Source organism: Salminus brasiliensis, chromosome 12, assembly GCF_030463535.1.
Source record: "Salminus brasiliensis chromosome 12, fSalBra1.hap2, whole genome shotgun sequence".
Lineage (NCBI taxonomy): Eukaryota > Metazoa > Chordata > Actinopteri > Characiformes > Bryconidae > Salminus > Salminus brasiliensis.
This window is the reverse complement of record NC_132889.1, coordinates 4,275,948-4,303,887: the sequence shown is the minus strand read 5'-3', so window position 1 is coordinate 4,303,887 and position 27,940 is coordinate 4,275,948. Positions and strand designations below refer to the sequence as shown.

At 43.4% G+C, this 27,940-nt stretch overlaps 1 protein-coding gene across 1 annotated transcript in view; it reads right to left on the bottom strand.

Annotated features, from left to right (window-relative positions):
- The window catches only part of grin2aa (glutamate receptor, ionotropic, N-methyl D-aspartate 2A, a), a 214,708-nt gene that overhangs the window by 88,037 nt on the left and 98,731 nt on the right, over positions 1–27,940 (bottom strand). Inside the window, exon 2 of the mRNA XM_072694414.1 lies at positions 7,893–8,485. Within this exon, the coding sequence (XP_072550515.1) occupies positions 7,893–8,485 (593 nt within the window). The remainder of the gene's footprint in view (positions 1–7,892; positions 8,486–27,940) is intronic.

The following is a 27,940-nucleotide window of genomic DNA, read 5'->3' as shown; positions in this document are numbered from 1 at the left end:
GTGAATTCTGTGAAACTATCACAGCGCATCCAACAATAAAGGCAGCATGGAGCGTCCTTTACACAGTGATAAAAACATGGTAGCACACAGAAAGCTCCAACCTACCATGAACTCCAAGGTCCAAGTTTAATGACTTAAAAAAAGAGACAAGTTGGGGGTCCAAGTGGATCATCGGTCTAATGCGCTACCATTGTGACCGGCCAGTCGCCCTTTTGACTGTCCTCAGTGTCCTCAGTGATCAGGGACCAGGAGAGGCCTAGATGGGACCCATGTGAGATTAAGGTGGGCTGTAACGATGGGGCCCAGTTGGAAAGCCCAACAGGGTCCCAGTAATAATGTATGTACAAACCCACTCGAGCCCATTCCCACCTGGAACCCACCTAGCCCACGTTACACCTAGAGACACGATATGAGAAGATACTAATATCATTTCATTAAAATTAAAATTCCAGATGTTCTAATAGCCAATATAGATAAAATTGCCTCCTAAACTTTTCACCAGCCAATAGCAACGCAGCAACAGCTATAGCAAGTAGCAACGGCTACAAAACCAACAACGCCAAGCCAACAGTACTTTCACCTAACTGCCACTGTGCACGTAATTAAAGCCTAACTCAGATCAGCAGGAATGAGCTACACAAATCAGGCCATTGGTGATCATGTTAGGAGCGAAAACTGGCCCCTAGTTTCCACTGCAACTGATTTCGAGTCAATAGGTTTACTGTTCTTCTCTAAGTACTGGGAAGCGATCCGCTGTCATCGGCTGCATGCTACAGACGCTGGAGCGTAGAGACAGAGATTAGGCTGGAGTGTCCCTTTAAACGTCCCTTACTCCTGAAATCTATGAGTCCAAAGAGCACAGCTGACAGGCAGTCCACTGACCCCCACAGCACTGGGACAGGACTGGGCCCAGGCTCGCCCTGCCTCCTCCCCTGTTGACAGGTAATTTCAGTATTCGCCACTGATATATGGGGGCTAAATTTTTCGCTAAGGTCCACTTTTCAGTCGGGTTGAGATGAGAGTCATAAATCTGTCATAAAGGAAAATTCAGCTCGGGGAGCGCATATTTCACCCCGACTTCTGACGCCCCATTTTAACAAGAACATGAAATGCAGCCTGGCGTCGACTCGCCGGTTCCTTCTCTTTTCTTTTTTTCCCACCTCCTCCAAAACAACATGTACTGGAGGAGACATTTACTGCACTGTTTCTTAGAGAATCACTAACTTTACGTGCACAGCAGTGGTTCTGCTTTAGACTGACAAAGGCTGCTAGTCTAATGGCGCTGGGTGGATGGGTACAGAAAGGTACGCCTGCAGATCTGTGAGGCCTCATTTTGCTGTCGTTTCTGCTGCCAAGCCTGGAAATTGAGTTGGTGTAGAAGGTAAAGGGAAGAGAAAACATCCAGTAGATCTCCTGCCATCTCCGTCCAATAATAATAATAAGCTGGGACGTCCCGTTTTGATCCAGGTGATTTTATCAGTTCTGGGAAACTGTCTCAGTGCATTCAACAATAAAGGCAGCATGGAGCGCCCTTTACACAGTAACAGAAAACATGGTAGCACACAGGAAAGTTAAATTGGGGTAGTGTAGCAGATAAAGGGAAGAGAACATTTCCAATGGCTCCTGCCATGTCCATCCAAGAATAAGCTGGGACGTCCCATTTTGATCCAGGTGATTTTTCCAGGTGATCAGCTATATTAATAAAGATTATATAGGACAAATCAAAGGTGCGGACACTCCTTAAAAACATTCAGTCCAAATGCTGGGGTGACCACGGCTTCTTTTCCACTGCAGGGACAAGCGGTTCTGAGCCTTGAGGGCAACCGGTTGCTTTTCCACCAGGACATGGTTCAGCACAGATTGCTTAAAAACCGGACTGAGTTTCAAGCCGACTTTCTTAGCAGGGTAAGCTAACCGTACTTGGGGCCACTAAACTGTTCAGTAGCTTGATGTAGAGAGGCAGGGATCCGCTGATTGGCTCCATAGTCGCACCACCTTTGTAAATTTCACCTTTGTAAAGTAGCTGATCTATTATACAAATGCACTAAAGAACATTGTGACCGCGGCATTAGCATGGCCCAAGTACCAGGCTTGTCCAATACCGCTAACGCAGCATTAGCATACATGACTACCGGCCTCTTTCAACATTTCAACAAAATTTTGACTGGTACTAAATATGACCATTTTATAAAAGGGTCATTTTGCAAAACAGTTCTGGGAAACCTGTGAAACTGTCACAGCGCATCCAACAATAAAGGCAGCATGGAGCGTCCTTTATACAGTAATAGAAAACATGGTAGCACACAGAAAGCTCCAACCTGACGTGAGTTTAATGAGTTAAAAAAGAGACAAGTTGGAGCTCTGAGTGGGTAGATGGCGCTCTCTCCCTTCATGACTCTTAAGCAATGTTGATCGGTACAGGTGTCTGTTAGCTGGTGCGGTTTAGCTCAAGACCCAGCATGTTTTTTGGTTGCGAAAGAGGCGTTGGTCGGCTTCCCATGTATCTGAGGACACGTGTTAAGTCCATACCCTCAGGGCCGGCCCAAGTCTTTATGGGGTCCTAAGCAGATTTTCATTTGGGGCCCCCCATATCACCACCTCAGCACCAGATCCTTCATCATTCCATAGGGAGAGAGATATTGTGCAGTACGCTGAAGCACCTGGACTCTTTATCGACCACCCAAGCAGCGCATATCTGCATTTGCCCAACAGTGGCAATCTCTATTTTCCAGGTTAATTTATCAGTTCTGGGAAACTATATAAAATCTCTATCTTCCCTGTGCACGTTTTAAGGATGCCTCTATGCCTCTGAACTTCCTCCTAATACAGTTTTCACTGTTGATATCTGAGGCCCACGTTACACCCGTAGCCAGAACATGAACATGAATCCTCTCCTGCTTTGACTCGGCTGGAGCCGATCTCTGGCCGAGACTCTCTGACCATCTGCGCTGATCTCGTGCGGATGAATGGGAGCCGGACACCTGCGTTACAGAGAGAGAGGAACTCAGCAGCTCAGCTCAGCTCAGCTGTAAATGGGGCAATTTACTGTCACCCCCCCCAAACTCCCCGCCTCTGCGCTCCCCTCCTCTGGCAATCGTGGTGTTGGGGGCATATGGCTGAGGCAGGCTACAGGCTGGCGGCGTGCGGCAGGAAACTGCAGAGCGCTCCGGGTTCCTCCGGGGAGCGGAGACGAGCACAGGACGAGCAGAACAAAGCACCAGGCTCATCAAGAGCTTTTTACATTTGGAGAGCACTCCCAGCACATTAGCCAAGCTCATTCTCGCTCTCTCTCCCTCTCTCGCGCAATGCAGTATGCAACAATGCAATAACTGGATACCAGTCTTTAGCATGGCATCTTCTGCAATTGCCTCAGTTTAGTGGTGGTGCCCAAATCACACACACACTAGTGATCTAGGGGCAGTGAGCACACACACAGCCAACTCCAGCGCCCAGGGAGCAGAGAGGGTGAAGGGTCTTGCTCAAGGGCCCAACAGTGGCAGCTTGCTGAGCCCGGGAATCGAACCCACAAGCATGTTATCAATAGCCCGGAGCTCTAACCGCTGAGCGTAGGCCTGTTGTCATGCATAGATATGGTTTCATCATGTAATCAAGGCTTCCAAAGAATATCCAATTGATGGCTAAGAGGAAGAAGGTTCACCAGCTTCAGGAAGAAGCTGAAATGGGAATGTTGGGATTGGGATACAAATATCACCAAATATCAGGATTGATGCAACATTAGCCTTTAAATTGTATGGGTTAATTAGCTGGGTGGGTGTTCGTGCATCAAGACAGCCATTAAAGGGAAACTATCTTATCTTATCCAGCTAATTTATTCATAATTAACCCCTTATTTATTAAGGGGTTTAGTTATTAATCTTACTGCAGACACTACTGTGAATTATGTGACATCAGACATTAGCTATTTTAAGCCCGATTCAGTTCCGATCCTTTGTTTTTACCGCTGTGTTCCAGCAAAGCACCCTCTGAATAACGTAAAACATAACGTAATATCAGCTGTTCTGTGGGTTTAGAAACCAGTAAGACACATGTTCTCTGCATCATTATGGATACTAGGTTCAGCTCTGTCCAATCAGAATTACTGCCAGCAACTGCACAAAACTTTTTATTTATTTTTTATTTAGTATTATTATTAATATAGTCCCATAAATCCACACAATAATCTTGTGAGATCCACAGATAACGTGTCAACGACTAGCAGTAGTTTGCTTGGTTTGTTTGGCATTGCTGGGATTCAAACCCACAACCTCCCGATACAGTGAAATAAAGTAATACAGGCTAAACTGGTGTTCCAGTATATAGTCCCCCCTCTCTCTTTCTCACTCCTCTATCTTATCCAGCTAATTTATTAATAATTAACCCCATATTTATTAAGGGGTTATTATTTAGTTATTAATCCTACTGCAGAAACTACTGTGAATTATGTGGTTCCCTTCTGGTTTCTACAGGAGGTCCCACAGGACTCCGGTGTCACTCTAGGTTTTCCGGTGGGTGTGGATAGTAAATAAAACAGCCATATTTGTGTTGTAGTCATGACAATGCCTGGGTCCTGTAAGTTCCTCCACTGAGAACCACTTCACACCAAACCCCGCTGAAGGACTTTGTTTACATCTCAACCATTGACTTGCGCAGAGATGTTGAATCAGCCCATCAGCTGACAGCACTTAGCTTTCCTCTCTGAGAGAGAGCAGATAATCAAGCTCCACTCTCGCTTCAGATCTGAGAAGATCCACAGGTTCATTGTTTCACCGCGAGAAGAAACAATGAAGACTCAGTGCCGTGGGTCTGAAAAGATGCGGAGATGATCAGGATGCGGAGAAGCTCAACAGACCAAAAGCAAATAAAGAAGCTGCTGGTGCTGTCGGACCATAGATTGATCAGTCCAGAGTCCAGACCTCAACATCACTGAATGTGTCGGGGATGACACAGGATGAAGGGAGAGAACCTTGAAGGTGTGGAAAGATCTGAATCTCCTGAGCTCATATCAGCGTCTGTCAGTCTGTAGATACACTATATGTCCCAATGTTTGTGGACACCCCTTCTATAAAATTGTAGGTTGCAACCGACACAGATGTGCGACTACACACACAGCTTATCTAGTCCTTGTGGGGTGGAGAGCATCCGACATCCTGACCTTACTAACGCTCTCATCGCTGAATGCAATGAAATTCTGACAGCAATGCTCCTCCAACATCTAGTAGAAAGCCTTCTTCCATGGACAGTAGGGATGTGTTTTTTTTACCCTTGATTTCGGATGAAACAATAAATGAGCAGATGTCCCAATACTTTTGTCCTTATTACTGATGTGACTTGTGGACTCCAGAAGTGGAGTTGGGAACACTGCTGTAGTAGTATGCATGTGGTACAGCAGGCCCACTATAGACCACACTCTTCCTCGCTCTCCCTCTCTATCTGTCCCTGTCTCTCTCTCTCTCATTTTTATTCACTCGTCTCTCGTCTTTACCTCTTACTCTGCCACTCTGACATTCCCAGGATGCTCATTAAATGCCCTGGTGCTCTGTAGTCCCCAGTCAGCTGAGGAGGTATACTGCCATTGCCTCCTATAGAGCAGAAGCACAGCTCCAGCTCCTCAGTTTCCATCACATACTACTGTCTCCATAACCCTCCATTCATTTTCTCCATCACACTCCTACGGCTCACTGCCGTGCCCATCTCCCATCTCCCTCTGCACTTGTAATGGACTGATTCTTGGATCCACAGGCTGATCCAGGAATATTATGCTAAAAGGGGGGGGGGGGGGGCAAGCAGATGCCTCCTCAGATACATGTGAAGTCAGCCAACGCCTCTCTAGGCAACCAATACGATCAGAGGACAGTGCAGGATCCCCAGCTCTGAAATGTCAGCCAACATCGCCTGGGAATCTGCATCAACATCAGGGTGTGATGAGGGGATAGAGTGCCATCCACCCACCCAGTGGGCAGTTGTGCTCTCTTAGGCTCCGGCTCCTGATGGCAAAGCACCTCACGATCCACAGGCCACGGTACACAATAAGGGTCTCAGTTTCTTAGTCTGCAAAGCCACTCGGAGTCCTGATCAAGGAATATTGTACTGGTCCAGACATCAGCTATTTTAAGCCTGATTCAGTTCTGATCCTTTGTTTTTACCGCTGTGTTCCAGCAAAGCACCCTCTGAGCGGTGTCAACAGTAGCACATATATCACATAACGTAATATCAGCCGTTTTGTGGGTTTAGAAACGAGTAAGACACATGTTCTCTGTATCATTATGGATACTAGATTCAGCTCTGTCCAATCAGAATTACTGCCAGGAACTACATGAAACAGGTTAAATGTAGTTGTAATTTTTTTTTTTAATGTAGTCCCATAAATCCACACAATAATCTTGTGAGAGTACCACAGATAACGTGTCAATGACTAGCAGTGGTTTGCTTGGCTTGTTTGGCATTGCTGGGATTCAAACCCACAACCTCCCGATACAGTGAAATAAAGTAATATAGGCTAAACTGGTGAATCTGAACACACAATGCTGTCAGGTATGTGGACATAACATATGGTATTCTGCTCTAAAGCATTCTGAGTAACTCCGCCCTCATTGCTGCTCCCATTGCAAGGGAGTTGCAGTATTCTAGGCTTGAAATGACAAGAGACTGAGCGAGCACCCGACTGACGACCTCTCTAGAGAGAAAAGGTCAAATTCTCTGGATGTTGTAAAGGAGAAATCTGCATGACTGAGTCAGGTTTGCAACGTGAGTTGAGATGATGGAGATGATGGATGCCACTGTCCTCGTGAATTGAACAAATCCCAACCAAGAAAGCAGTGGCGAATGTCAGAAAGCCTTCTAAAGGTTCGTCACACTCACAGATCTGTTTTAGGAACATGGTTCTTCATGGACTTTTTCTATGGCATGGCTCACAGAACCCTTTGTAGCACCTTTATTTTTAAGAGTGCGTAATCATGAATTCTGCATAAGTCACCCCTCTCTCTATCTCACTCCCTCACTCCCTCGCTCCCTCACTCCCTCACTCTCTCGCTCTCAGGCCTCTCGTGTGGCGTTTTTATCTCTTTTCTTCCACCTCACTGCCTCAATATTCCGTTTTCCACATAAATGCCTCTCTCGCCTCTGCAGCCACTTACTCATCCAGGCCGGGTGTGGGGACAGGCCAGACGTGAACCAGACGGGGGGGAAATGCACAGCAAATGTGTTGATCTTGGAATGATCAACTGATTATAATCAATTATTACCATTCTTATTTTTATTGGGTTCAATCCACTGAGCTTTTGAAGACCTCATTTAAAGCTAAGGCTAAACTTGAAAAGTTTCCTATGGTGATTGACTCATGCCCTGCAAACTGGGCCAAGACTGGCCTTAGTCAAGTCCGGGAAACTGGTCCTTAGTGTTCAGATTATAATTATATTGGTATCAGTACTGAAACTTAAAATGCTGGTGTTGTGACAAACCTAGGTGTGTTAGAGAGGCAGCATTGCGACCAGAAGGTCGTCGGTTCAATTCCCTGAACTGACGTGACTGAAGTGCCCTTGAGCAAGGCATCTAACCCCCAAATGCTCCCTGGGCACTGCAGCTAGGGCTGTCCACCACGTCTTCCTAGTGTGTGTGTGGTCAAATTCCTGTGTGCAACACAACTGGTGATTGGTTCTACTTCTTTTATAATGCACCGAATTGAGGTTCCTTAACTGCTCCTCATAAACCCCCAGATGGTCCGACTCCAAACTTTCTCCAACCCAGCTCGCAACACATAGGGCCAGACGGAGAACATAGACCGTCTATAGGTCCATTAGTCCTTGAGGTCAGTTTACGAACCCCTGTCCCTGAGACCTGCAATCTAAATACAAGACCCTCAAAATATGACCCCCAGCACCTACTGGTCCACTTACTTGTGCAGAGCACTTGGAGGTAGTTTGGCCTTCTCCATTTGTCCGTAGCAGCTGGTCTTCGCTTCGGGAATGTCTCCGAACTCCTCCAGCATGGCCGAGGCAGCCGTAGTTATAATCCCCAGCCCGTCCCGCACCCGCGCCTCCAGAGGGTAGTCCCAGTCGTCGTAGGAAACGGAGATCATTCCGGAAGGGAACTCGTCGGGCGTGATGTCTGGGTTCCCTGTGGTCAGGCTGGGCACGATCCAGATATATCCGAAGCCGGTAAGCCCGAGGGATCGAGCCTCGTCCATTATGTAGGCCGCTTCGTCCTTGGAGCAGTAGAGCAGGATGACAGGCGACTGCACCCTCTTCAGCTGGATCTGGGTGCGCGAGTCACCGTCCACGGCGTCCAGCGTGATGGTGTTCTGCAGATCCCAGCCCACGAAGCTGTTGTCCACTGTGGTCTTCAGGATGGCGATGAAGTCCTGGTAGCCTGGGAACTTGCTGGTCACAATGGAGAAGACGTGCCAGTCGTACTCCTCCATGATGTTCAGCATCAGCAGCGCCTCCTGCTGGATGGAAGCGCCGAACTGGAAGAAGGTCGACTTGACATCCTGTTCAGAAGACAGAGAGGACACACTCAGTCAGGCACTAGTGGACATTTTAAGACAGAGGTTCTCGCTACACATCACTTAACCACTTGCAAGCAGTTTTCATGTGGATTAGAGGTCTAAGCCCTGGTTAATTTGAACCCAAACTCAGCTCGAACCCACTCTCCCCACCACAGCTATAGACCACAACGTTTTAGAGAAAGTTGAGAATAGAAAAAAAATACAGTTCTACTGTTCCTGAGTGGCACAACCCGGTAGAGACTGGCCCTATCATCACAAGGCCAGGACAGCATGACTGGCTTTGCTGTCTCTGGGTGAGTGGGATGGCTCTTCCTCTCCCCATCACTCAGAGATGCTATATATAAGTGGCATCAGAGGCAAACCACGGCTATTACAGCTAGGCCTTCACTTCAGGCCACAAGTGTCAAAACTCAGACCAGAAAAATGGAAGATGAACCCACCCATACTATGATGATATTTTTGTTAGCCCCTCATTGGGACTCAAACAGTTTATGAAAGACATGGTAGATGTGAAGCTTCTAACAGACAGAACCCTGGTTAGAAAAGTGCTTGCCCTGTGATGTCTCTAGGACTTCCAGAAGACCTAGAGTGACATTTTTTGGTCCCATCCATTGGGCCCAATGGGTGATTTTTACATTTTTTGGTCAGTTCCTAACTGTGTAGGTGGTTACATGCTACACCTAGGACTTCCAAATGGAGTGTTAGCAAATGGGAGAACTTTCCAACTTTGCCAACATTGCAGATGGTTCTTTAACCCCCAAAAGTCATTAGGCCTTAAAAAAGGTACACTTTAAGACCTAGAATATCCTGAAACCTCCCCACTGCCTAATATTGTGCAGATCCCAATCATGGACACCAAAACAGCTCTGACCCACCGAGGCATGGACTCCACAAGATGCAGCAGGTGTTAATTTTTACAGTAGCTTCTTCTGTGGAATTACACCAGACAGGCTAGCTTTCACTCTCCATGAGCATCAATGAATCTAGGGTGCCCATGACCATCTCACTGGTTCACCGGTTGCCCTTCCTTGGGCCACTTTTGGAAGGTACTGGCCCATGCCTAACAAGAATTGCCGGGTGTTTTGGAGATGTTCTGACCCAGGCACCCAACCATCCCTCTTCCAGCACATCACCCACAAGACCTGACTGTTCACTTGCTGCTTAATATGTAGATCCCATGCCTTGACAGCTGCCACTGGCACCAGATAATCAATATTCTTCACTTCAGGTTGTTTATAACAGTATCTAATATTATATTACCTAAGCATATAAGGCTTTCTACACCCCCACCCCCTCCACCCACCCCCAACGCTGCAAATATCGACTCAGGGGCTCCAACACAGTAGAAAATGAGGTTCTCTACTCTAATAACCCCTTTCGGCAGGTTGTTTGTTGTTGTTGTGGTTGCTCCCTGAGAGTTCCCACTCACGCTTTCATTGCCGGCATGCCGTAGAGGAGCTCACAATTATTGACGAGAACGTCAAGAAGGTTTGAACACATCAGGGCGCCTGCGACAGTTCACAGACTGCGCATCCGTCAATTTGTCTAAGCCTTAAAACTTGCATGAAACTAAACGTCACTCATAACGACTCCTAAAACTCTCCCGAATCTTTCGGTCCTCGGGCCGCAGCAGCTGTAATCGTCTTATCAAATTTGTGAAACGGCTGGAAAAAAGGCTGTTAACGTACCATGTGACCACGTCAAGCCATACCAGGTCCACTGACTGGCTTCAATTGACACATCATGGACACCCTTGGCGAGCCCACGACCATTTGAAACATAGAACAGACCGATGTACACTATATGGACAGAAGTATTTGGACACCTGCTTATTCATTGTGTGTTTTGAAATGAAGAGTCCCTGGAGTCTCTACTGTCCCTCTACTGTAGTGGTGCTTCAAAGGGTTCTTTAAGTGATGCCATAGAAGAACCACTTTTACAAGAACCTTTAAAGTGGTAAAGATCCTTTGTGTGGTTCTTTAGATCTCTCTCACACTCACCTCGCTTTTACAAACAAGCTTTTGACAAAAGTGGTTCCTCAATGGCATCACTTATTTATAGCACCATTATTTTTAAGAGTGTAAGCATTGCTGTAAGGATCTGATTGCTGAATTAGAGCATTAGTGAGGTCAGGATGTTGGATGATCACCACCCCCACCTAACCCCCAACTTCTCAACTTCTCGATGGAGCACCATCCATCATTCCATTGAAAACAGTGGACTTCATACCCCTCGAGCCCACGCCTGGCATTATGCAGCATGGTGCCAATAGGTTAATCTGCTCCAGAGAGTCCTATTCTTTTGGCAATACTTCTCCATTGGGACTAGAAAATCTGTCTGTGTGTGTGTGCATTTGTTAGCGAACACATGATGAACGCATTCATCAGAAGGGGTGTCCACAAACATTTGACTTGATGAACGTTTCACAGAGGGAAGGCAGCCGAAGGTGGTAGATGAAGATCTGGGTTTAAGATCCCTCAGCATAATCTTATGGTAAGGGGTGTCAGGGAGAGCAGAACACACCCGCAGACACAAATGACGATTCTGCTGAATAATCATTCACATATTGAGAGTGTCTCAGAATAGACTCGATGTCACCGACAGACAGACTGAAGCAACGTTAATGGCGCTGTTAATCAAACGCCACGGGCCCAAAATGGAAAGAGATTCTGTGCTGAAAGGCTTCTTTGTCTAACTCTTCCACCCGTTGGAGATTCGTCAGACGATGAGGTTAGCTCTGAGGTTAACGTGGTCATTGGCTAATAATATTAATAATCAGAGATATTCCCACATGGACGAGGGGAATCAGGTCGTCTGTAACTGTCCCCTGAGTGCCACTTATGCTTCACCAGCTCCACTTGAGATGTGAAGCACAGTTTTAACGTAAGTTTTATCGCAATATGTCAATATATCGTCTTGCTCACAGTATCACAATATATCAATAAAATTCCTTGCTCACAGTATCACAATATATCAATATATCGTCTTGCTCACAGTATCACAATATATCAATAAAATTCATTGTTCACAGTATCACAATATATCAATATATAATCTTGCTTACAGTATTGCAATATATCAATATATCGTCTTGCTTACAGTATATCAATATATTGTCTTGCTCACAGTATATCAATATATCTTCTTGCTCACAGTATCATAATATATCAATATATCGTCTTGCTTACAGTATATCAATATATTGTCTTGCTCACAGTATCATAAGATATCAATATATCGTCTTGTGGGTGTGAGCAAGAATATTGATATATTGTGATACTGTAAGCAAGACTAAATATTGATATACTGTGAGCAAGACAATATATTGATATACTGTAAGCAAGACGATATATTGATATATTGTGATACTATGAGCAAGAAGATATATTGACATATTGTGATACTATGAGCAAGAAGATATATTGATATATTGCGATACTGTGAGCAAGAAGATATATTGATATATTGTGATACTGTGAGCAAGACGAAATATTGATATACTGTAAGCAAGACGATATATTGATATTTTGTGATGCTGTGAGCAAGAAGATATATTAATATACTGTAAGCAAGGAGATTTATTTCGATATATATTGCGATACTGTTAGCAAGAAATTATATTGATATATTGTGATACTGTAGCAAGACGATATATTGATATATTGATATACTGCTATACTGTGAGCAAGAAGATATATTGATATATTGCGATACTGTGAGCAAGACGATATATTGCAATATTGTAAATACGGCCTCACTGTCTGGAATGTGATGTTTACCGACTCTTCACGATCGCTCTATCGACTCTTCACGGCCTCCTACCAGTCCTGCGCCTCAGCAGTCCCTCTGCCCTCCTGCCACCTGAGTGTGAAATGTGAGATCTACAGTACCCTCTATAACTGAACACAGACATGAGGACAGGTGTGTGTTGGTGGACATGAGTGAGTGAGTGAGTGAGATAGAGGGAAAGAGAGAGAGTAAGGGAAGAAGACAAAGCAAGACAGACTGAGGGAGGGAGGCCTGCGGGGGACATCATGCTCAGTCTACAGTGACAGTAATGTGTGTCTGTGTGTGTGTTTTATTTTTGGAAAATCTGGTTTGATGTTTCCTATCCCGTCCTCCCACGGCACAAGAGCGCACGCGACAAGACTGCAAAGCCGTCACACGCACAAACACACACATACACACACACACACAACTGAATAATCTGCCATGACTACGCCATAACGGTTCTCCATCATCCGTGACTGGGAACCCAGCTCACACACACTCACACACACATAGCTCAATATGTTGAGCGTCATCACTGGTGGAGTTGGCGGAATTGCTGACAGCTCGGTCGATTGTTTAATTTCAGTCAGCACATTCATTACAAAAAAAAAAAAAAAAAAAAAAAAAAGCCTCGGTCAGAATTGGATGTTTCATCTTCTATTTTGGTTCGAGATGTTAAATAAAATATATCAGCTGTATGAGAAGCACTGATTGAGTGTTCCCCACCACAGATGTCGAATAGCCATCCAGAGGTTTGGTAATGAGAGCCGTGGCTTCATGTTAGTTTGGAGCCGATTGCTTCCCAGCCCTGAGGGAACAGCGGCGTTTTCTGGGTTTCAAAGAGGCCCTAGAATGGGAAACTGTCTTTATCCCGGCATAGTTCAATAATGAGAGTTCGGTAAATGGACGTGACAAACCGCGAACCTCAGACACTGCTGTTCCTCCTTCAAAAGAACATCTAGCAGAACCAAAACGCCAACCAAAAAGCGCTGGAAAACAGGCCAATTCCAAAACCCCCAAACTGTGACATCACAGTCTTGACTTGTAATATTTACACCCCCAAAATGTACAAATGCCCACACTGGGCGGAGCATTGCAGGGTACAGGGCTTATCAGAAGCCTAAAAGCTAATGATAGCCACACAGGAGAAGGGAAAATGGCTAACACTAGGCTGATCTGAGCAAACGCTGCTGCAGTTATCCACCCCAGACGACTGTGTTGCGGTGCTAAAAGCTAAAACTAGAAGCTAACCCAGCAAGTAGCTACAATTGCTTCAGATAGCTTAAATCCAGAGAGGACAGCAACACTATGAGGGTATGGGATTTCTGCCATTGCTGGTACTGACCATACGCTTCCATACACCTGCAGATTGAGCTACGTCCTTCACACCGTGGTCTTTGGCCACGCCCAAATGCAATCACTTCTTTTTGACCGTCATTAACATCTGCTTTGCCACCCATTTCCCACACATCCAACGAGACACTCACTGCACTGTGCTGCAGTATTCTCAAAGTATGAGTTCTGTCGCAAAGCCCGCAAAAGGTAATTATAGCCCGATCATCCTCGTGCAGCGCCATCTGCAGGAGCGTGAAGACCCTTTAAACACGCAATGTGACTCATTTCTTGTCCTGAGAGCTTATATATATATATATATATATATATATATATATATATATATATATATATATATATATATATATATAGCTGTTACACATTAAAGGTGGATTGTGAAAGTGACGAAGCAGGATTAGGCTAACATTAAGCTTTTGGTGCAGAATTCTGCCAGAAGCTTGTTGATGGTTACTCAAAGCGTCTGGTCAAGGTGCAACTTTGCTGAGGGACATTTACCCAAATATCAGGTGTGCTGCATGTATACCAAACGTAAATGTATTCTCTGCGGCACTGCGCTCTGGTGTCACCTTGGAATCTGGAATTTATGAACACGGACAGATTAACTGATGCAAACACAGGAGGAGCAACTTCATTTATTTTTCAATAGCTCACCTTGGACGGGAATAAATTACTCTCCGAGGGCGATTACAGCCTTATCACAAATACAAACTCTGAACCAGCGTTCAGACCTTTGGCTCACCTTTTTAATTACTTTTTTTTTCACTCAGGCCTGGATGAAATACAGTGGAGAACAGCGGAAACCCTTCCGAATGAAATGGCTATGTTGGAGGAATATGGAAGTGCAGCTGAAAATGCTAAAAGCCAACTACTATGTAGAGGCGAAGGGAGTTGTGGTGCGTGGATGCCTCTGGGGTGGCTGAAAAAGCTAAAAGCTAGCTAATCTCTTCAGCTAGCGCTAACTGCACGCTATGCTGAATGGACATCAAGAACGGACAGCAAAAAAAATACCCAGTAAAAGTATAAGGACATAATCATAATTAATAAAGATGAAGACTTGATTCAAGTTCATTTGGTTCACGTGATTGACCTGGGATTGGGGGGCATTTTAGAAACCTCTAGGAATTGTATCGTTTGGGACCTCGAGGTTTCACAAGAGGTTCCCCGTACTGTAGAAATGTGTTGAGGCCAGCTTCTGCTCAGAGTTCACGTTCAGGAGCAGGTTACTCTGCCAATCAAGTCATCAGCGAGGCTCGCTTGCTCTCGGCCAGGATTTACTGGCAACCCACGTCTTAGCTAGGCGACCCATGCTCATGTTCCAGGTTTGGTCGGCCTAGTGGTTTTTGTACAGTAGCTGGTCCCCCAGCTCAACCCCCAGTCCCAGGTTCTATTTTGTTGACCACTCTCGTTCATGTTTTGATGATTTTTGCCTCACTTGCCCTCTTTTGTTTATCCCCTTGTGTTAATAAATCTGCTTGCTTTGACTCCATCTCTGCGAGTGTTCGTCCCTCTGTTTCTGGCCTAGCACGCCATGACAGCCACCACAAAATCTAATGGGATGAGTTCGTTTAAATTTTAACCCCTAAATTATGCCAAAACTTGGAATTCTCCTCTAACCAGAACTACTGGAGTTATTCACCATACCAAGCTGATATCGGCCAACATTGTCTCCATTTTCGCCAAATAAAGTTATAGAGAATATTATGATAACCTGTGGTTTAGGGTGAATTTGGCACACTGACCATACAGGAGCACTGTGTAGTTCTATAGTTCCAGGCTGTAGTCCATCTCTTTCTCTTCTTCAGTGCTCAGGACCCTATAGGACTGACCACCACAGAGCAGACTGTAGTATTTGGATGGTTGGTCATTTTCAGCACTGCAAAGGAGGCTAGCAAAGTATTCAACAGAAACAGAAGGACTACAGTCTGTACCTACAGAACTACACAGTGCTCCTATATGCGAAGTGGAGCCAAGTTCACTGCAAACCAGGGGTGGTCATAATATTCTGATATGTGTATACTGCTGTCGTACCTAAACCTTGTATTTCCACGTTTCCATTGGATTCTGCCAGTTGACCACCATTAAAAGTTACAACACCGAACAATAACCAGCTGCCCACTCAGTAAGCCTGTCCGTCTGTCCGGTAGGCCTGTCCGTCTGCTCGTAACACACAAATACAAAAGCGAGGAGAGAGGGCCCGAGTGCGTACGGCTTAATGGACCTGCTTGTGCTTTTATTTTTTCCCTCGTGCAAATGGGCAGATACGATGGGTGGATGCCCTGGTACAGTAAATTGCCTGTTTCTAAATATAATCTGATGGAGCAGCGGAGCACGGAGTGAACGTTTTGGGGGCTGGGTTCAGGCTCCAGTTGGTGTCACAGCGCGTTTCCATCAGCGGCCCGACTCCGCAGAGAGCACGTTCCCTCTCACATCGCGAGCAGAGGATGAAACCAATCCCACCCACCGAGGGAGAGGGACGAAGAGAGGGACAGATGAAGATGAAGAGACATTTCGCACATATAGAAAATGATTCGTTCAGAGTCTCTGTCGTCTTTAACTAATTAAAACCTGAGTAGTTAGTTGGGTAGAAGTTGGGAAATGGAATGAGCTGGGAAATGGATCAGTGTGTGGAACTAGAGCTTTGTCTTGTGCTGCTGTGTTTCCTATCACTGTATAAAAGAAGCTCCATGCTGCCCTTATTGTTGGATGCAGGTGGTGGTACCTGGAAATGGCTAAATTAGAATACTTGTCTTTGCAAACCAAGGTTATTTAGGACTCAAAAGACATGTCTGGTACCTGAATAATACTATAATAATACTATAATAATAATATATTTAAATTCCTTTATTGGCCTTATTACATAGTATACATGTATACATATGTAATATCATATTGTATGTACTTTCTGACTACTCTATATACTTAGAGATATATATTTATCTCAATATTGTTTTTTTTTAATAACTAATGCTACTACAATAACTATAAGGCCTTTATATTAGTCTAAAAATCCTATGACATCACTCTACAGTCTCAGCTACCATGCTTCTTTACCTTCAGATGCTGTGAAATAAACCATGGTTATTTAGGAACATGCCAACTCAAAAGACATTTTTGAGAGGGTGTGGCCTCTGATACTGTATGGAATACAGATATTGTAATAATGGGTAAGAGTACATCATATTGCCAGAAGCTCTAGCAGCATCTCAAAGCCTGGATTGGTTGTCATACAGTTTCATACAGGAACAACATAACCATTTACATTTATGACACTTAGTTGATGCTCTTATCCAGAGCGACTTACAAGGTCACTTGTATTACAGAGGAGGGACAATGTAGTGTTAGGAGTCTTGTCCAAGGACTCTTATTGGTGTAGCGCAGCACAGTCACCCAGACTGTGGGGAATCGAACCCTCCATCTCCCACATGATGTAATAGCTCATTGGTAGATAGTGGTGTTATCTGTTGCGCCACACCAGCCACTATATAACCATGTATTTTTGGCTCAGAGTCATGGTCGATTTTCCCGAGGTCTTGATATTTGACCTTTTTTTCGTGCGACAGCAGCGACCTGCGAAACCAAGGGACTATTCCTTTAAAGAAAACACAAAGTCACCTGACCACTCTAAAATCTGTTTTCTCACACTCAGCATATAAATCAATTTATACTGAGTGCAAAGTGCAAACTAGCTGTAAACAAGAAGGCTGCGTGTCTGAAAGCATGGCTGCGGCACTTTCGCAATAGCTTTCACATCGTCACCTCAATTTCAATTCAGCGGGAAGAGGAAAACAGGACACGAGGCGCATGCCTGATTGACTCCTGGAGATGTGAGCATCTGCAGAAAGACGCTCGCTCTCCTTCTGCAGAAGCCCTTCATGAACTGAACGTTTCCAAGCCTAAGGATAATACCTCGACCTGCTGTTTGCCACTGCAGTTTTCCTTACATTGCAGCACGCCGGAGACACTCATTTAAACTGAGCAGACAGCAAGCGTCTCTGAGTACCTCTGAACATCTGGAGATTAGGAATGGAGAGGAACAGGGATAGAGGAATAACAGCTAGCTTTAAAATAGGCCAGCGGAGCACTTTTAGCTGTGGTATCTGATGGAATGCATTATACAGGCCATGTTTTTTTGCAGGTTGTTGAAATGGTAATATAAGCTAGGAACGTTTCCCACATAGAGAGGAAAAATAAGTAAATAAACACATTCAAATTATTTAAATGCATGAAGACAATCAAATGTTTTTGAACTGTATCAAATAATAGACCTAAAATTAAAATTACAAATTAAAAAATAAATAACTCAACCACAATAACTGTAATAATAATATATATATATATATATATATTTTTTTTTTTTTTTTTTTTTTTTTTTTTTTTAATTTATTTATTTTTTTTAATTAGCTGTATTACTTAGTAATGAAACATACATAATATTATATACATGTACATGTATAATATAATATATTTTATGTAATTTATTATTACTCTATATATTTAGAGATCCATTTCTCTGTAATATTTTTGTTTTATATATTTTTCTTAAAATAACTAATGCTACTACAATAACTATAAGGTCTTTATATTGGTATAAAGTCCAGTAATATTACTCTACAGTCTCATGTACATGCTTTTTTACCCTCAGATGCCATTTCTGTATTCCTCAGCTTGTCCAGAAATGCATGTATACAGCTGTCCATGAGGGGGTGCTCAAAACATGATTGGTATTTACAGCAGTGGAGCAAGAGGGAAACTGTAGGGGGAGCCCATGAGCAGAAACTACAAATTGTCACATACCGCTGCTTTAAAAAAAAGTGAGAACGTGTGGTTAACAGGAGAATTGCGCTGTGTCGGGTGTAATCCTCTCAGTGTTGTGCTCTCATGAGGCAGTGCTGGTGCTGGAGTGTCCCCAGCCTGAGTGGAGAGGAGTGCAGTGGCCTGCAGGGCTGTTAGCCTGATTAGACTGCAGAATGCTGAGGACAGGAGAGGCTCCAATGGAGGCTGGCAGCCTTTCACACTGGCCAAGCCTCCACTATGGCAGTGTGTGTGTGTGTGTGAGTGTACATGTGGAAAAATAGAGTGGAAAAGCCAGGTCTAAGCCCTCTCATGCTCAACACTCTGGTCATCCCGTTTCATTCATCCACTGCTGGCCTGGACTCTGATGAGTCCAGAGCTGATGGTTTCGCTGTTTCAGTAGGTGTGTGGGGTGAGTGTGTTTGAGTGGGGTTAGGGCTGGAGTACTGACACAATGCTGGGCGGAATCAATACAGCGCTGGGTTTCAACCACCACAGTATCAGTTTATGTTTAGAGGTGCTTTCACAGCCACCTTGTTCCTTGTTTGATTTGGACCTTCTGACTTTTCGGGTTTTTGGTCTGTACCAAAATTTGGTCTGAGCAAAAAGGGTGGTCTCGGTCTGGATCAAACTGATTCATGATTTGTGAAAACGTGTGGAAATGTTATTTTGGATAGTTCAATTTTTTGGACGAATTACAGAAAGCAGAAGGAGGCTACCACCACCCATTAAATAACAGAAAGTAAAAATGAGCGTCAGGGCACATGGGGATGATTAGATCTGTAAGTGTTGTTGTAGAGCTCGTTCATTTGGGGAATTGGTACTCTTCTCAAGTTCTGAGCTTGAAATTGGTGCTGCAGGTAGTAATGCTGTAATATCAGCAGTGTAGGGGTAAGGCTTCCAGCCAAACAGATAACACGCTGAGGCCAGATGCATGCCCCTTTACCAAAAAATCCATGTCTATAACAATTATTTATTGTTCAAATAAATAAATACATAAATAAATAGATCGCAGGCAGGGATGAGGCTGTGTCACATGACTGGAAGACCGTGCAAAGCTCAGAGAAACACTCAAATGTTTCAAAAACTATTCTCTTAACCTGAGCTTCTAGCAGTAGAGTCTCTGTGGCTCTTGTTTTGTGGCCGGGGGGAGCTAACATATATACATATATTTAATAATAATAATCCACAAATTTTGGCACGCTTATTACATATCATGCAAATGCAACATCAGTGCTATGTTATTAATAAAGAAAAGTAGGTCGATTAAAGGGTGGCCAGTTAAGCCATCAAAGAAGTTAGGCCATCGAAGAAGAGTTTACCATGGTTTTGAGTCCATTTCATTTAGCTCTTAAGGTGTTGAAGTACACTTCTGGCTTCAGACTCAATGCTAGTAATAACTTATTGTTATATTGACATATTGCAGACATGATGCCCCATTACTGACAGACTCAGACCAAGTCCAGATAGGTGGAAGGAAAACTGCCCAGCCCTGTAATCCTTGACGTACACAGCTGTGCTCTCAGGCAGTGATGCTGAGACTCTGACATGTGTTCGTTTAGGAGTTAGTTTGTATAACGGCACATTATAGCCCACCTGTGTTACCCGAGAACACCCCCCCCCCCAAAAAAAAAGAAAAAGAAAAAACATTACATAGTCTGTCCAGCTCAACTCTGAGAGTGCCATGGTGTTTTGAAGTCCGTGTAGCAAATAAGGAGGGTTTTGTGTGTGTGTGTGTGTGTGTGTGTGAGTGTGTGTGTGGTCATTCACTGCTTGTTAAATGAGGGTGCTTTAGCTAGAGACCGGTCTGCTGAGTGCTCTGGAGAGAGGAAGTCCCTGCAATGCTTCCACTGCACTAATTACACTGCTGCACTCATAGGATTAATACACACACACACACACACACACAATCTCTCACTCTCTCTCTTGTGCACCAAATGGACAGAGCCTGCCTCGTTCTTTTATCTTACATTTGATTCTTACTTCTGATCTCCACTCTTGTCCTCTTTTTATTTAAGGAGCCAGAAAACGAAAAAGAAATTGCCTTTTTTTTTTTACTGAATAAAATATTTGTTGTAATTCAATTCAGGGTAGCCAATCAGAGAGAGGTCATTTACATATATAAGTAGATCCAGATAAAGATTTGGATATTAAACACACACTAATGCCTAAAGTGTAAACAAGCTCTCAAAGACACAGAAACAAACTTTATCTTAATATTCAGCATTAATAACTTTAACAGGCATTGTAACGGCATGGTAGACTTTTTTGTGATTAAAAAATATCTTTGGCTGTTTGACCTTATTCTACTCATTGAAAAGATTGTTGAATGCCGATGCTGGAGGGTAAGGTTGTACAAAGTTGACATAAGAAAAAATGTTCTACAACCCCTAATAATCATATTTTTAGTTGAATGGCAGAAACATGACATTAAAATGTCATGACAATAAAATGTTACCCTGAAAAGCATCTGTGACCACTCGGTTGAGTTGCCCAGTTAGGGTAAACAGAATTGGAGGTAAACGTTACCTCAACATAAACACACAAGATCACATCGCCAATATCTTTGCTAGACTGACATGTATGTGTTATACCTTCAGATTGACATACATGAGCTTGTAATACCTCTTATTTCTGCCACAGAAGTGTTATTGAAGAGTACTGTGCATTGAATCGCTATCGCTACAAGTTGGTAGCTATAAACAGTACATTTTACTCTGTAATTGAAGGGGTGGATATGTTTGTCCATGTCATATTCATCACTGTAAACTTTAGAATATGAGAGCTAGAGTATAATCGTTACTGTTCTGTAATACTTGTGAGTTCATACTTAGAATGACCCTAACTGGGCAAGTCAACCGGCTGGTTGACTTGCATATCTGCATCCTGAATGAGTCATTTGTAAATTAATAAATAAATATTATATTAAATTATATTAAAGTGAAAAGTTGCTAAATGAGAATTCAGGATCACATTTTTCCCAAATATATATATTTTATATATTGCGAAAAAAGGAAGATATATTTTTTTTTCTTGAATTTCTTAGAAATGTATTTCTAAGTGTAATTATTAAATAAAGTTTAAAATATTCTAAATTTGAAGGCAACTTAAGTAATTTATTTACAACCAAATATTTTCAATTTTCAATATATTTACAATTAATATTTTTATTAATATGTTTTCCACCTTGACTGTCCCTTGTCTGTCTCTCGCCCTCTCTCTCTCTCTCTCTCTGTCTCCACTGTACCAGGTTATCCCTGTGTGTCCTCTCTAAGCCTCCCCTATCAGCGTCTGGGTGATTGATGAAATAAAGGACATGCTCTGGAATTCAATTACACCGCCGCCATGGCAACCCAGATTTAAGAAAAGAAAGCCAGGGAAGACGGCGAGATGAAAACAGATTGCGACCCTGGTGAAAAGCCCCTCACAAAGGTGCAATTAGCTCACGCTTATCAAAAGACCTCGCTCTCGCTCCGGAGAGCAATCGCCAGGCGCTGTGTTCCCCCCGTCACAAAGTCAGCATGTGTCTCCACTGCGCCGGTGTGTGTGTGATGTGCTGTAAGCATGGATGTGGTTACTATAAATACTGTATGTGAATAACTGAGCTCGTCTCTGCGTTCACTGACTTAACTGGGAGCTTAATTACGGCCTGTGTAGCCTGGAGTAGAATAAAAGGAGGATATAAAAAAGTGACATATGGAAAAATTCCAACCGAAGCGGCGATAAATCTGCATGAATAAAAGTGTGTAAAGCTGAGTGAGCTATCATTCAGGAGTTTAACTGATAGTAACAACACCGGGAGGTCACAATCATTGCTGGTGATTATGAAAACGTGGAATTTACAATGTGTTTATTGATGTAACAATACGCAATATGTCATACAGTAGCACAGTGTATAATGTAATGTATCGTGCTGTACCGCAGCGTACAGTAATCTAACAGTGTATCATACTCATCACAATACAGTATATCGTGTGTTGTATTGTACTGTATCACAGTGTATTGCGTTGTATTGTAGCGTATTGCATTACGTTGTATCTTAGTGTACATCGTATTATGTTGCAGTGTATTATATTATATTACTGTATTATACTGTATAATCTATCATGGTGTATTACACTGTATCTGTATCAAAGTGTATAATATATCATGGTGTATTACATTATATCACTGCATTATACTGTATCACAGTGTATAATGTATCATAGTGTATTACACTGTATCACAGTGTATAATGTATCATAGTGTGTTACACTGTGTCATGGTGCATTATACTGTATCACAGTGTATAATGTATTGTGGTATATTACACTGTATCGTAGTGTATTACACTGTATCACACTGTTGAATGTATCATAGTGTGTTACACTGTATCACAAAGTATAATGTATCATGGTGTATTACATTGTATCATGGTATATTACACTGTATCACAGTGTATAATGTATTGTGGTATATTACACTGTATCGTAGTGTATTAAACTGTATCACAGTGTATAATGTATCATAGTGTGTTACAATGTATCACAGTGTATAATGTATTATAGTGTATCAGACTGTATTGAAGTGTATTACACTGTATCACAGTATATAATGTATCATGGTGTTTTACACTGTATCACAGAGTATAATTTATCATGGTGTATTACATTGTATCATGGTATATTACACTGTATCACAGTGTATAATGTATTGTGGTATATTACACTGTATCGTAGTGTATTAAACTGTATCACAGTGTATAATGTATCATAGTGTATTACACTGTATTGTAGTGTATTACATTGTATCACAGTGTACAATTTATCATCATGTTTTACACTATCATGGTGTATTATACTGTATCACAGAGTACAATTTATCATGGTGTATTACATTGTATCATGGTATATTACACTGTATCGTAGTGTATTACACTGTATCACACTGTTTAATGTATCATAGTGTGTTACACTGTATCACAGTGTATAATGTATTATGGTATATTACACTGTATCGTAGTGTATTACACTGTATCACACTGTTTAATGTATCATAGTGTGTTACTCTGTATCACAGTGTATAATGTATCATAGTGTATTAGACTGTATTGTAGTGTATTACACTGTATCACAGTATATAATATATTGTGGTGTATTACACTGTATCATAGTGTATTGTAATGTATCATATCAGTGTCAATCACAGGCTATCATTGTGTGCCTCCCAGAGATTTGTATGATGGTGTATTGTTTTGTGTCACAGTGTATTGTACAGTATCATGTTGTACTGTATTGTTTATTGTGTCAGTGTGTTATACTGTATCATAGCATACCTTGTGTGCTGTGCTTTATTACAGTGTATCACAGTGAAGTATAGTAGTGTATTTTGCTGTACTAGAGTGTAACATATTGTATCGCATTATACCGTGTTGTACCGCAGTGTATTATTATACTGTATCACAGTGTATAATGTATTGTGGTATATTACACTGTATCGTAGTGTATTACACTGTATCACACTGTTGAATGTATCATGGTATATTACACTGTATCACAGTGTATAATGTATTGTGGTATATTACACTGTATCGTAGTGTATTAAACTGTATTACAGTGTATAATGTATCATAGTGTGTTACAATGTATCACAGTGTATAATGTATTATAGTGTATCAGACTGTATTGTAGTGTATTACACTGTATCACAGTATATAATATATTGTGGTGTATTACACTGTATCATAGTGTATTGTAATGTATCATATCAGTGTCAATCACAGGCTATCATTGTGTGCCTCCCAGAGATTTGTATGATGGTGTATTGTTTTGTGTCACAGTGTATTGTACAGTATCATGTTGTACTGTATTGTTTATTGTGTCAGTGTGTTATACTGTATCATAGCATACCTTGTGTGCTGTGCTTTATTACAGTGTATCACAGTGAAGTATAGTAGTGTATTTTGCTGTACTAGAGTGTAACATGTTGTACCGCAGTGTATCACATATACCGTTTTGTACCATAGTGTACAGGAGAGCAGTTGTTGCCAAGCGCTGTGTTTCCCCATCACAAGCCCAATGAACCACATGTCATCTTACTGCATCGTAGTGTGCTGTGCTGTACCACAGTGGACAGTATGGTATTGTGTGGACTCATTATATCCACACTAACCCACACTAAACTCCAACAGGTCAGGGACTGTATACTGAACACAAAGCTGTATTTGTTTATTATTTGTACCTATTGTCTATGCACCCTGTCTCATGTCCTGTCTACTGTCCTTGCACTACTGTACCATGTCCATGTCCTACTGTGTGTCATATTATAGTGTGTTGCATCAAATGTATATATTCAAATAGCAAAAGTGGCTAAAACGCCTGTCCCTAGCACATGGACGTATGTCGAGCTCCGTCCCGGAGCAGTGCAGCTCTGCAGACAGAGGAGCCACCAGTGAGGCTCAGTGTGGCTCAGTGAGGAAAGAGGATCATGCTTGATGAATTCTCAATAAATAGGTCCATCACTCGGCGTGTCACAACGCGCAGGGGAGCGCTATTTATGATCCTTTTAGGACAGATTTCTCTCAATATTTAATGAGCTTCCATGCTGGCGGAGCGACCCGGAGAGCGAGAACGTGAGTGAGAGTGAGAGAGAGAGAGAAATGAGACATGATGAAGTAACCTGTGACTGTTCCACCTCTAGGTGCAGATTCAGAAATGATGACTGCCTTGCTTGATGAGTGACATCACCACCATCATCGTTACCATCAGCCGTGTCTCATCGGGCCCTCGGTCACTTACGACTGTCATCATCTGCTTCGTCAGCTTTACTAAATAACTACTGCTGCCCTAGTTTACAGTTGTTTTCCAACTCTGGGTTTTGACCTTGTCATGTAAAGGTACAAATGCACCTACCTAGGGTTAAATGAAGGACCTGGAATCTGAGATGGTAATCGCTCAATGCTAGCGAAACACTTCTGTGTTACTGTGGCCTTTCATTCAGGCCACGTACAGCAAGACGGTAGGGTTGGACAGTCGCTGGACTCAAGGCTGCGAGTCTATTCTTTGCCACTTGCTTTTAGAAGCTTTTACAATACTGTCTTGCTGTGTTTTTGAAGTTCTCCACCAAACACGAGGAGCTTGAGTCCTTCAAATACATCCTAAATAGCTGCTGAACCTCAATGGCTGAAACATATATGTCCATCTGAGCAATTCAGGGAGATGTAAACAAAGTCCTTCAGAGTGGATTTGGTGTACATTGTTGTCACTGTAGAGAATTTTGGAGACTCTAGATTTCTGAGAGGTCCTACACAAAAGGTTGGGTAAATACAGTAAATGCAATAGAAGTAAATAAGGAAATAGTGTGTAGACCCCCTTGTGGTTCCAAAACAGCTCTGACTATTCGAGGCATGGACTCCATAAGACCTCTTATATCCGGCACCAAGACATAAGCAGCAGATGCTTTAAGGTTCCTCCATGGGCCGTATCAACGAGAGCCATTGGCGCCCATGACCTGGTTGCTGGTTTACTGGTTGTCCTTCCGTGCAGCACTTTTGGTAGGTAACGACAACTGCATACCGGGAACACCCTGCAAGGCCTGCCTGATGTTTTAGAGATGCTCTGACCTTCCAGTTGTCTCTTTAAACTCTGCGAAGTTGCCTAATATGCCTAATATGTAGATCCCACCCCTCGACCACTGTCCCATTGGAACTAGACCATCAAAGTGATTCACTTACCCTGTAACTGGTTGACGGCCGGATGTAAACAGAATCGGAATAAACCTTATCTCGACAGTTTCCGGATATGTCCACAATGACAAGTGTTTACAGGCTCTGTGTTGCTTCAAACATGTTCCCTTAATTAATAGTTAATTACCTTCTCGAGTCTTGGGACTGCCTCTATAATTATAAGGCGCAGGAGCCTGAGAGGGTACACGGTCAGGGTTGTTAAAGGCCTAATACACTCCTGTCCCAAATGAGCAGCTTCTAAACGCGCTGGAAACCAAACGTCCTTCGAGCTTGGCTCCAGTTTCAGGCCGTTCATAAAGTGCTCTCCATCTTCAACCGGCCTTCGCCTGCTGGTGCCTGCCGTGGTCCCACTCATAATAAGTGCTGACCCCAGCAGTGGAGCGTGGAAACTGTAAATGAGGATCGATAGGGAACAGAGGCTGTATTTCAGCTCCACTCTGGTGTGCATAACAAACGGCCCCGCCACCGCGCCTGTCATTCATTCCGCTCTTCTGGAGCACTTGGAAAGGGATATTAAAGTCCTGCCCAAGCCAGGGTCAGAAACCTAATCCAACGCACCCGTTGTGGAATTGTTAACCATGCTGTAATTGCAACTACAGCAGAATCAACAATGGCGGACTCATAAAGGAAGGTGGGTGGTGTTGGGGCTGTCGCAATTGATCGGTTGATTAATGATATGAATGATATTAATGATAATGTCCATATGTTCCTTCTCAATAAGGGAAAGGGTTCCTTAAGCGATGCCATAGAAGAACCAGGTTCATGACCTTTACATTGACCTTTTGTTCCTTCTTTACACCCAATACTGCCAATCGATCCACCTGTACGTAGCTCCCCGTAGCACTAGCAATGCTCCCGACACTAGGAGGGTCTCCTCCGATACATGCTAAGCCAGCCACCACCTCTTTTCCAACTGGCGATGATCCACCACACCAGCCAACATATGCCTGTGCCAGCAACCATCACTTTAAGGGTGAGAAGGGAACAAAAGCACTACCTACCCACCTGGAGAGAGCACGGCCAATTGTGCTCACTCAGACTCCGTCCACTGATGGCAAAGCGGCATGGCTAGGGATCCGGAAATTTCCCGGAAATCTTCCCGAACAGCATGCTAATGTGGGGCTCACATGGGTAGAAGGTGGTCAAGGTGGGTTCTAGATGGTTTGTAGCTAAATGTGTTGTTACTGTGACCCAGTTGGTCTTCCCGAATGGGCCACATTGGTAAATCCTCCCCTAATCTCACATGGGTGCCTTCCAGGTCATCTGTGCAGTGAACAACCCAGAAGGAGCCCATGGTTAAACCCTTCCTGGTCCCATCATTGACCATATTTAGAGCCAATGTGGAACCTGAGGACAAAACTCTCTGGCTCACAGCTGGGCTACCTGCACAGCCCCCACATGGACATGTCAGCTGGGTTACTAGTCCACAGAAGGGTCTTTGCGGCCTAAAGAACATCAAGACACTTGGACTTCTCCATGGTAGACTAAGGCAGTGTTTCTCAACCTGGGTCAGAACCCCAGCCAGGCAAGTCCACCACACTACACCAGTAAGAGACCGCTCCGTTCTTTTGGAATCACCTCGATCAGCAGTGACGGGTCTGAAAACCGTGCGATTTCTCTTCAGATCAAGGCCGGCTGGAAGGGTGGAGGAGGAGAGGATGAAAGGATGGTGGTGTTTGGTGAAGGAGAAGTGTAAAAGCAGCAGACAGTCTGACGGTGTTAGTCTGCATGGTGTCCTCTGAGCTTTGCAGTAACAACTGTCTCTCTCTGTTGTTGCTGTTTCTTTTCTGTCAGGACTT